Source organism: Drosophila serrata, unplaced genomic scaffold (assembly GCF_035046125.1).
Source record: "Drosophila serrata isolate PLE 108 unplaced genomic scaffold, ASM3504612v1 contig_249, whole genome shotgun sequence".
Lineage (NCBI taxonomy): Eukaryota > Metazoa > Arthropoda > Insecta > Diptera > Drosophilidae > Drosophila > Drosophila serrata.
In genome coordinates, this window is record NW_028257147.1 from 820,166 (window position 1) to 831,290 (window position 11,125).

Here is an 11,125-nt window from a genome sequence, read left to right on the forward strand (position 1 = left end):
CTCATTAAGATTAATTAATTTACAAAATCTATACGAGATTTAATATAAATAAAAATAAAATTTGTAAGTATGCAAATACTTTTTAAATTATACCCGCCAAAGGTATATTACCATTCGCCTCGAGTCTATGTTTTCAATCTTAAGTCTTGTGTGAATGTTCACTTGCAAAGAGGAAGTCTCCACGTGCGCGCACTAAACGTGTTTGTTGTGTAGTTTTGGTTTTTCTTCGATTCTGAGACTTTTAAGTTAAACCTTAAGTCTAATTACGGTTCAATAATAATGGAAATTGAACAGCCGCCGGCTGTGAATGCCACGGCTTCAACTGAAGACCAGAAAACTGGAGAAACGCCTACAAACCTATCAACAGATAAGGTGGAAACAACGCCCCAATCAGGTAAGCTCCCAGCGGTGCTTTTGAGTTTGATAAACAATTAAGAGCTTATTGTTTTGATATAGAAATTGCAGTGGAAATGGAGCAAACAACGGAGGACAAATCGAGCAGTGAATCAGTGGCTATGGTTCATGGAGAACAGATAAACGATGCCTCAATTTGTGCCGAAGAAAAGATGTCAAAATCTCTTGATAGTGCTCAAGGTGTGCAGCAGGTGGCACAGATGGAATGCGATGCAGCTGCAGGAGTTGTAAATCCCGCACAGAAGCAGGAATCCCCTATGGATTGCCAAGTGTCTGGAGCTCCGGAAACTCCCGCTCTAGAATCTGCAAAGAATCAGGAGAATCCAGAACCTAAAATTCAAATTCCGCAAGTGCAACCTGCTCCAGAGGCTGCTTCTGCCTCTGGCCTCAGCCTACTGGCTGCCTACAGTTCCGACGTCGAGGATTCGGATGTCGAGGAAATCGCCAAAACCCATGACAGCGACAATGAAGTCGTTGAAGTTCCATTAACCGACTCTGGCGCCGCATCCACCACCGCCTATCGTCGGCCAGTGGTGGCCGTTAGTTCAGGAAGCGACAGCTCGGACAGCAGCAGCAGTGACTCCGATTCCGACTCGGAGGGCGAGTACCTTACGGTGCTGCGGAAAAAGATAGACAAGCGGATCAACACCGAGGAGTGCGATGAGGAAGACGAGGACGAGGAGGAGGGAGCCACGGGTGATAAATCACGACGCCGTCAGCCGCCCAAGGTCCGCGGCGAAATGCTGCTCGATGAGCTACCGCCCATCCATCAGCTGGAGATTACGGTGCCGGAGGATGAGTGCGTTGAGCTGGGCAAGGTTCAATCCATTGTCGATCAACTGGTATTGGTCTCTGTGCTACCCAACTCCCAACTGTTTGATCTGGACACCGTTTTGTTCTTGGAGAAGGGCCGCAAGGTTCTCGGAGAGGTGTTCGACGTGTTGGGTCAGGTTGCAGACCCGCTATACTGCGTCCGTTTCAACAGCAATCAACAGATATTGGACAGAGGCATCAAAATCGGCGATGTGGTGTACTGCGCGCCCAAGACCGAGCATACCCAGTTCGTGATACTGTCGAAACTGATGCAGGTGAGGGGATCGGATGCCTCGTGGGAGCACGATGTGGAGCCGCCGGCCCGTTATGTAGATTACTCCGATGACGAGGAGGAAAGGGAGGCGAGAAACGAACAGCGGAAACGTCGCCAGCGGGAGCGCACCGACTCTACGGACTCTGTGGAGACTGTCACCTCGGTAGCCACCACGGCCACAGAGGCGTCTTCAGTGGCGGCGCCTCCGCCGCGGCAGCGTGGACGGCGCGGGCAAAGGGAGAGCTTCCGGCAGAACCAGAGACCTCAGGTCGCTTTTAGGCCAGATCAGAACCAGAATCATAGCCAACAACAGCCAACGGACCAGCAGTATAGCTATCATCCCAGCTATAATCCTGGCAGCTGGCACTCGAACTACTATCACAACTACCATCATCAACCGCCGGCTAACTTCAACATGCCGCCGCCACAGCCGGGGATGCACTTCCCAGTTCCCAACTATGGCTACCCCATGCCATATGCCGTGCCACCCATGATGCCACCACACATGTACCCGCCGTCTTCAGCCTACGGTCCTCCGCCGCCATCGCATCCGCGTCAGGGACAGCCGGGGCCACCCAGCTAGAGATTGAAAGCGAAACCCCAACTTGTGTGAATTATCTTTATTATTCCAATAAAAAAATGTTTGCTTTAAAAATGTGTATCGGTTTGTTCGATAAAAATGCATGAAGGGTTTCGTTATTAGACTTGTATAAAAAGGTACTTCTTAATCTGTGTGGGATCATTATTAAGTATATATATATACGGTTTACAGGTGTAAATATATATATAGGTATGTTAACTACCGAATAAGTTTATGTGTACTTGGCATTGCTTATTATCGTACAGCTGGAAGCAACTTCAATGTGTGTATATAAATATATGCGCTTGCATTGCTAATCTAAAAAATATATATAAATGTTGTACGTGTGGATTTTGTATATATATTTGGGTTATAACAACAGTTGCCTATAACTTATGTATATCCTCTCAACTGCTGAGCAACCTCAAAAACATGTATGTATATATTTTGTTGAATTGAGCTTATTCGAGCAACCAAACAGGTGGAGTCCAGGGGAACTGGGAGCTCCACGGCAGGCACGTGAGAATGTGACATATCTCTAAGCTACATATTTACATTTAAAAACAATATTTAGTAAACGAAACAACAGTGCGGCTTAGAGTGGGTTCGTCGTGTGTGATTGTGTGCTTTAAAAACATTTCAAAGTCGAAAAGTGATCTTTTGGAATACTTAAGATGCTCTACTTTACTTCTTTTTTACTCTAGTTCGTTGTTTATATTTATATATTCCAAGAATCGGAATATCTTGTAAACTGTAAACATAAAAAGAGTTCTTCAACATATTAATTAGTACAAGTACTGAATGTTAGCTTCTTACATATTTGGCACGTTAAAGCCTATTCCTTTGATATGTTAGAAACTAAATTAGAATTAAGATTACTTTTCAACTCTAAAACTCTAAATTTCGTGTGATTTTGTACAAAAAGAAAAACCCACTCCAATGCGGGTAATAACAAACAATATTCGCTGCTTGGATTTCTTCCACTCAGGCTCCGTTCCAATCTCTCCATATCCTAACCATTTCCAATCTGATCACGCGGCTTAAGTAGCACCAAAACCGCAGTAATGTTATCCTGCGAATCTCCCTCCTTGGCCGCGTCTATTAGCAGCTTCGGAATATCCTCCAGCTTCGTTGTAGGATCCGCCAGAGACTCGTAAACGGTTTCGATGACTTGAGCCTCCGAAACATGATCCCACAGGCCATCGGTGCCGAGGACAATAAAGTCGTGAGCCTCGTTTAGTTGCACATCCACAAAATCCGGCTCCGCTATTACTGCCTCCAGGCTGTAATCGCCAATTGAACGGGCCACATTGAGGATGCCATTAACGCGCCACTGACCCTGGGCATGGATCACTGTTCCGCCTGCTTTTTCTATTCTCTTGCGCTCATCGGGATTCTCTGGTTTGTGCGGTTTCACCACCTGTAGTTGCGTTCTCTTACCCACCAGCAGGGCCTTGGAATCACCCACCCAGGCGATGCAGAGCTGATTCTTGGCAATCAAAGCGCACACACTAGTCGTGCCGCTGGTGATCTTCTTCTGGGTGAAGCGTTCGTCCGCCAGGAGAAACGCAGACTCAAAGGCGTTCCGATAGAAGTCGGGCGAGGGGTCCGCGTCTACTTTTAGCTGATCTGCAAGCAGCTGAGGCAGCTGGCTGATGGCATAGCTGGCGGACAGGGAGCCCGAGTGACCATCGAAGACTCCAAAGAAGCGCGATTCCTTATCCGGCAACTCGTACATGGCGCCGAATCGCTCCAGACAAACATGTCGATCCTCCAGCTTCCTGGGTTTGTTCTTCACAGCGGCGGATGTGTGCATTGTCGGTTTGCCCATCTGGCACAGGCAGTTACGTGGATCCAGACAAAGGGCACCCTCATCGGCGTAGTCCTTCAGACGGTCCATCTCTGCGTTGTCGGTGAGTTTTAAGAGAAACTTCTCAAGCTCGGCACACGCAAACTTTTGCAACTTGAGCAGATCGTACTGTGGCGGCCCCTCGGAATTGATTTCACACTCCTTGGCGCAGCAGAGATCCTGCTCCAGCTGTTGCGTGGAACGGTGAAGCAGCTTCAACCGAAAAACCTCCGGACAGCCGCAGGAGCTGAGCTGCTGCCAAATGGACGAGACCAATTCGGCATGACGCTCCTCGCTGGAAACTTTGTACGTGTCGTTGCTGGCTCGGGTTACACAACTCCTGGTGGCGGTCAGCTCCTCACCGCTTACGGCAGCCGCCTTTTCCGCTGTGGCGGCCAGGAACTGCTTGAATTCCACCAGGTGCGCACATTCCGCGGCGGGATTAGCATCCGTTGACATAATTTCCGCGGTCGCGTGTGCCACTTGTTGTTCTCACTGCCAGTGACGTCGCCCGATCATGTGTGTTAATCAATGTTAATTGTTGCTCAATGATGATTCATTAGCCCGTTTTTTTTCTGTTCGTTTTTATGTTGTTATTGTTTGCATTCTTTTATGTTGTTCTGGGAACTGACGTGCTTCGATAGTATCGGCTTCTCACGAAAGCAGGTGAATTTAGGTGGTCTCCACTAGACGCGCTTACACTTTGCTCACCTGACTCTGCATTAGTATCAACATTTATATTTCAGTGATTAAAAAGTTAATGATTTTATATTTATATTAAATGATCTTAAATATTTTTTCAACTTAAAAAAAAAAATGAAAAATTAAAATATGTCTCAATACATTCAACAAAAATGCTATTGTTTAAGTGTCAACGCTGGCTTGCAAGTTGAAACAGGTTAAAATGCGACTGCCTAATATACGGTACTTCGACAGCCGGTTTCCAGCTGATACGTTGTTGCTTTTGTTTTTGTTGCAAAACCATTTTATGATTTTTGTGTTATTTTTGCCAGAAAATGAGCGATTTCTTAAGATAAATTAAAATATATTAACGCAATTAACAATGTCCACGCCTCTGGAGCAACAGACGGACGAACGGGAGGCGTTACAATCGATCTACGAGGGCGATACGAACTTCAAGGAAGTCAACAGCACCACATTTCAGTATAAGGTAAGAGCCGCCACATGGACGAAATGTTAAGCAAGGCGAACTAATAATAATTATACTCGAATTATTTCAGTATGGCGAAGAGGACAACTACAAGACGTTCCTGGTCGAGCTACAGTGGGGCGAAAACTATCCAGACGAGCCACCCACGATAAATATGAACACATTCTACAATAGGAATCTGTAGGTTCTCGTGGGAGTCTGTGTATCCTCTCTCTAATAACAATTCCCCACCGCCTATAATCTTCTGATAGACTGCCCGCTGTCAAGGAGGAGATCCAAGCCGCACTGAACACGGAAGCCACTCAATGGCTGGGCTGCGGCATGACCTACACCTTATTCGAGTGCCTCAAGGATAATCTGGAGCAACTAACCGCTGCACAACCCGATTCGGCACCCACCATTAAAGCCGTGGACGATGGTGTGGTGGCTTTAAAGATTTCCGATCCCGATGCCGAGGCGGGGAAAAAGGAGCCCAAGAAGGAGCACCTCACCAAGGCGCAAAAGCGACGTCAATGGGAGCGAACGGATCATAAGGGAGACCGGGCACGTGGCTGGGATTGGGTTGACATAGTCAAGCATTTATCCCAAACGGGCAGTAAGGATGATGCTCCCACAGCCGCCGAAATTGCAGCCGCAGCCGGTCCAGCTTTGCATCCGCTGAACAACTAGCAAACACACAGCCATCTAGGATGAAAAAAAAAACACAACGAGGGAACATTAAATCGAAATCAAAAGCAAATCATATTTTAAATCATTCATTTTATCGTTCTATTAAAAGGATTAAAATTACTTTTGAATATAATTTGATAGTTTTGATGACATTGAATTTGTACTCCAGTTTTGCATTGAAAATAAGAACAAAGGAAAAGCCAAAGGCATATATATTGATCCTAAGATCAGGTTAATATCGTAATAATTATATGCATTTGATTAAAACTATTAGCTTTGGCAAATAATTTCATATTCAAAGTCCTAAGTCACTAATAAGATGACTAATCAACCGTACTTGATTCGTAGTTTAGCAAACTATTATTGACGTGTGCTTTGCATTATTTGTAACAAAAGATACATACGTCAGATTGGTAATTGCAGATAAGAACTATTTACCATATCCGTGTACTTAAAAAAATAGATACTGACAATAAATTAGTCACCGATATTTACCTTGAAAAGTTTCTCCAATTGTTTAAAAAATTAAATTGTTTGCATTTATTTTATCTGACTTTTAAGCACATTTTCTGGGAAAACTTTATTGACAATCGTAATAGCTGAGTACATTTTGGTAATAAAATCATAGTTCAATACAAAAATAAAGATCAAATCGATTATAATACGGTGTTTTTTTGTTTTTTTTTTTTCTTTTTTTTCGTTTTGCGAAGATCAACTTTGACAAGGATAACTAGCGATAAAAACGTGATTTTTCAATTTCCGTCATACGGCAAATGGCTGTCTTAGCATTTAATTAAATACTCCATCGGCCCTAACATTTAGGGCGTCCAACAGGGAGCCCATGGGCGTTGCAGGACCAAAGCTTTCAATGGAGTTGGCCAGCTTGTTCTTAATGTTGCGCAGGCGCAGTGAGGCGTGAATGAAGGTCACCGAAATGGGCAGCAGCAGGGTGAAGGCCGTTAGCAGGACAGCGCTGATCAGATGCAGGAAAAGGTAGCCGCCAAGCAGAGCACCGGCCAGGATGTACCACTTTTGCTGGGCATTCTGCTCCGCAGCGTTGGCATTTCCGCCCGTCAACCGGCTGGCAATAAAGTTGGACTTTGACTTGCCACTGAAGAACTGCCAGATCACGGCTATGACCAGAGCCTGCACCAGCAGACCGCTGACGATCTTGGCTGGGTTGAAGATTACCATCACGACGTAAATGGTGAGGAAGAGCAGAAAGTAGTTGGTTTGATAGTACAACAGATTCTTCACCACCCGGTTACCCCACTTCTCGAAGTCCTTAAGATTGGGCAGCTGGAAACGGGCCGATCCCAAGATGAAGTCATCGAGCGAGCGGAGCGGGGGCAGCTGAAGATTGCCGGATAGGGCGGCCGCAGCATCGCCCACAGAGGATGTCGAGGGTGCCGCCGACATGGTCTTTGCGTTCTTCTGGGTGCTCTTCGGTTGCCTCTCCACCGGGAACAGTTTCTGGTAGCTGGGTTGACGTAGGCCGCGTGCGACGTTCCGGATCTCCTCCGAGTTAAACAGATTAGAAGTCAACTGGCGTATCTTGGGCCGCAGGCCCGAGTTTTCCGATTTCCCGCTCTTTCGTGGTAGCAGACGTGTCCGCTCGTCAGTGGTAATCCAGTCGTAGGTGTCTTCGTGGTCACTAAACTCCTCCGATCCCAGAAATTCCAGCGTAAATTTATATATATTTCTTTTTCTTTACACGAACTCAATGTTAGTCAGCGAAACAGTGTGACCAGCTGAACAGTTTTTACTTAGTGAGCGGACCGCGGCAACGATATATCGATGCTAAAAGATAAAATGTTTCCACTACAACAGCATTGGCTATAGCATCTAAAATTTAAAAATCACCGAAATTTTAAATAATTTATGAAAAACTATACTAAAATTACTCAAATATTAACAAAAAATACATTTCCTATTAATTCTGTTCTTTGAAGAGTGCGTATTTCTTCACACTTAAAATCGGTTCAACTTCAATGCTGAAACCCTTCAAATGTTCTAGTAAATTCATGCGAAACCTGCAAAAGTAATTTTTAGTGTTTCTTTTAATAATATTTTAACTATTTTAATTTATTTATAATTAACATAAAGCCTGCTACTTTCAACTTCAATGCCGAAGCCCTTCTAATGTTCTAATTAATTCATTCGAAATCGACAAAAGTAATTTTCAGTGTTTCTTTTAATAATATTTTAACTATTTAAAATAATTTATAATTAACATAAGGCCTGTTATTTTAAGCAATCTTTAAAGAGTTTTTAAAAAAAATTTACATGGATCTCATATTTATTATTTTATTGCACTGAATATTACAGTCTTCTGTGATTTAAACATTTAAATAAAAAAGTAATCCTCTTTTAATTTTTAACACAAATTGGTAATTATTTTTAATATACAGCGACCTAATTGTTAGTGTTCTGTTAAAAAGGACAACGTTTTCTTAAAAAAAGCCACTGGTAAAACTGTCGCATTGTTTCCGAAAATAACTATTAATTTTAATTAATTAATTTTTTGATATAATAATAATAAGTCAGTTTTGTATATTTTTGTTTGTTTTCCCAAAAATAATCCATATGGCTAAAGACATTTAAAACAAACTACTAATAGTTAGTACTTAATGTTATAGCGCCGTTGCTTACAAATGAATATTCATAACTTCAATTTATTCAATTCTCGACCACATTCATATTATATATTCAAACTCTTTATAAAACAATAAGACTCTGGCTCTATTTTGATTAAATAGACGGAAGTATAAGTACAGCTAACATAACAAAATTGCTTAATTGTGAAGGGAAACGGAAAGAACTAAATCTGGAAAGAATTTTTACTTAGCAGGAGCATCGGGTGGGTGGTGGCAGAGGTCAGGGGTCATAGATTACAAGAGAGAATCAACCTAAGCATTGTTAAACAATTATTTATATATTAATATTCATGATTAAATTAGGAATAGTTTCATTTTGTTTATCCTCCGACTTGGACGTTGTTGGACTACGACTACTTAAAACTTGGTTCAAGTTTTGGTAATGCGTTGCAGCTGGTAACACGATGCTTGAATCTAACATTTGGTAGGTGGTGCTAGCTTGGTTACGCTTCCAGATCGTTGACGAACAGCACCTCGCGGTTCTTGAGGCCCACGTCATGGAGGGTCTTGTTCAGCGCATCGTTGGCGGCGCCCTCGGCGGTGTCCACGTCAGCCTTCGAGTAAAGCACCCTTTTCGGGAAATTCGTTGTGATCTCGAATTCATCCGGCGAATCGGGATGGCAGAAGAGATAGTGATAAACGTCCTTTGGGAGGGAAAGAGTAGATGTGAATATATTTAAATAGTGACTCGTTACTTGATAAGCAACTTACCTGCACCGAATCCGTCTGATTGAAACGCCGTTCGAGTCGCGTACCACTGGGCAGCTTAAACACGACGGCAATAGCGCCCACAGTATCCACTGGCGGCTCCGATGGCACTAGCGTCGCTAGCTCGATCTTTAGCCGAGCAATTTCCTCTTTTCTCAGCTCCACATCACGTCGCGCTTGCTCCTCAGCCTCCTCCGCCTGTCGCACTGCATCCCGTTCTCTCTGTCGCTGACGCTCCTTCTCCTCGTCCGCCAGCAAACTCTGCTCGTAGGCCTCGTCCTGCTGCCGCCTCAGTGTCTGTGTGAAGTTGCGCTCCAAACGATCCGCACGTGCTTGACTCAGCCACACTTCATTGGCAGCCGTCACCGATTGGAAGCGACGCAGCAGCTCCTCCGGCGTACAATCTCCCTCGAAACGTCCCACGATCATCATTCGATTCGCCCGTAGGCTGATCATCACCATCAGCGGGTAGCTCCTTACCGTAATCGACTGCATCACCCGGTAGCCCTCTGGCGTGGCCACATCGCAGCCCCACAGCAGGGTGTTTGTGTTGATATAGTCAATGACTGAGCGGGAGGAGAGTGTGTTGCGGCAGAATGAGTCCACGTCGGGGTTCTTGGCGGGATCCTTGTGCAGATAGACGATGAGGAAGCGCAGCTCCTGCTTGGCATCGTTCAGAGCCTGGGCATAGGTGCCCTGGTAGAAGACCGGATGCTCAGGATACCGCTCGTAGTAGTCCCTGATGAACTTCATCACGTCCCCAAGCGGATCCGTGACCAATCGCGGCTCATTGCCACCGCCCAAGTTTACAAATGCGCTTACAATGCTCGTCAGCGTAGAGTAGAAGTACTGGAACACGAAATTGATCACGTAGCCCAGGATTCCGGTGAAGCTGCGGGGTATGGGGCCACTGGGCACCCTGCTCACTGTCCGTCCGCCGGGCATGTTGGCGGAGAACACCTGCTGCAGGAAGCGGTCATTGATCACAGCGGGCGCTCGCACGTCCGTGGAGGCGGCGAACATAGTGGGTCGGCCTTCGCGGATATTTAGTTGCTCCTGGAAGGCCACCTGGAAAGAAAAATATTTAATTACTAATTCAAATCAACAAAGATAATTAAATGGATTATTTTCCTAGAAGTGGCGAGGCATGACCTCTTAGACGGACCGCCACTGTAAGTGCATTCTACGCTCACTGCCGTGACTGTGTCGTGTGCATACATATGTTTGCCGCTCGTACCTCGAGATCCCATTGATGCCTGATAAGGACGTCGCGGCACACGTTCATATCCTCGATGCCGGTAAGATCCTGGAACTGGAGCACCTTCTCCGTTTGGTCGTTTGTTAGTCCATCCGCCTCCATTTTTTCAGCAGGTGATGTTGGCCTCCGTTCGTCGTATTTGTTGTTGCTTTCTACGCCGTACGAGGGTGTGTGAATGTGTGTCTGTGTGTGTGTGTGTGTGTGTGTGTGTGTGTGTACGACTGTTGTAGCTGGCCTTTGTCCAGTGGCTCTCCTGCCCGTCACAGCGTGGGAAATTGGGGGAATAAGTTGCGTGGTCACTAAATGCTAAAGATCCAGACTCATTTCAACGCACTCCAAAACAGGCGGACTATATATTTTTTATCATTTCTCGGCAATTTATTTCTTTTTTGCAGGTGATTGGTCGCTGCTCTGCTTCTTGTTTTTTTGCCACTAAAAGTTATCGAAATCGATTTCGTTGTGAATGGCAAAACTCGCCGTCGCGTTCACACTGATTCCAAAGCGGCACCAAATGTATCTGCTTAAATACCACGAAGAGTCTACTTTTCCTTTATTTTTCGAAAACCTTTGCGGATTTAAATTGGAAATTTTTAAAGCGAGAAATATTTACAAATATAGGAATTACATTGTTGAAATTGACAGAGTTTTCAACGTGTAATTGTATATTTAATATTTTCATATTTCACGACTAAAATATTAGCTCTGCCCCGTTCTTAAACATATTATCGGAGA

The 11,125-nt window shown here is 44.8% G+C and overlaps 5 protein-coding genes across 5 annotated transcripts; 2 read left to right on the forward strand and 3 right to left on the reverse strand.

Annotated features, from left to right (window-relative positions):
- Nucleotides 1-130: 130 nt before the first annotated feature.
- Nucleotides 131-2,156, forward strand: LOC110187516 (H/ACA ribonucleoprotein complex non-core subunit NAF1). Its single transcript, XM_020956911.2, has 2 exons — nucleotides 131-394; nucleotides 457-2,156. Exons 1-2 carry the CDS (start codon nucleotides 280-282, stop codon nucleotides 2,082-2,084), a joined length of 1,743 nt encoding a protein of 580 aa, XP_020812570.2. The 5' UTR covers nucleotides 131-279; the 3' UTR covers nucleotides 2,085-2,156.
- Nucleotides 2,107-4,389, reverse strand: LOC110187517 (protein phosphatase 1E). Its single transcript, XM_020956912.2, has one exon. It carries the CDS (start codon nucleotides 4,387-4,389, stop codon nucleotides 3,094-3,096), a length of 1,296 nt encoding a protein of 431 aa, XP_020812571.2. The 3' UTR covers nucleotides 2,107-3,093.
- On the forward strand, nucleotides 3,961-5,903 carry LOC110187515 (RWD domain-containing protein 4). The gene is made up of 3 exons (XM_020956910.2): nucleotides 3,961-5,101; nucleotides 5,172-5,281; nucleotides 5,353-5,903. Exons 1-3 carry the CDS (start codon nucleotides 4,994-4,996, stop codon nucleotides 5,768-5,770), a joined length of 636 nt encoding a protein of 211 aa, XP_020812569.1. The 5' UTR covers nucleotides 3,961-4,993; the 3' UTR covers nucleotides 5,771-5,903.
- A 406-nt stretch (nucleotides 5,904-6,309) lies between these two features.
- Jwa (PRA1 family protein Jwa) lies at nucleotides 6,310-7,547 on the reverse strand. Its single transcript, XM_086832392.1, has one exon. The coding sequence runs from the start codon at nucleotides 7,187-7,189 to the stop codon at nucleotides 6,560-6,562; it is 630 nt and encodes a 209-aa protein (XP_086688518.1). The 5' UTR covers nucleotides 7,190-7,547; the 3' UTR covers nucleotides 6,310-6,559.
- Nucleotides 7,548-8,418: 871 nt separating this feature from the next.
- On the reverse strand, nucleotides 8,419-11,061 carry Faf2 (Fas-associated factor 2). The gene is made up of 3 exons (XM_020947487.2): nucleotides 10,373-11,061; nucleotides 9,139-10,203; nucleotides 8,419-9,071 (listed from the first exon to the last, which is right to left on the reverse strand). The coding sequence occupies exons 1-3, from the start codon at nucleotides 10,493-10,495 to the stop codon at nucleotides 8,871-8,873; spliced, it is 1,389 nt and encodes a 462-aa protein (XP_020803146.1). The 5' UTR covers nucleotides 10,496-11,061; the 3' UTR covers nucleotides 8,419-8,870.
- Nucleotides 11,062-11,125: the final 64 nt, after the last annotated feature.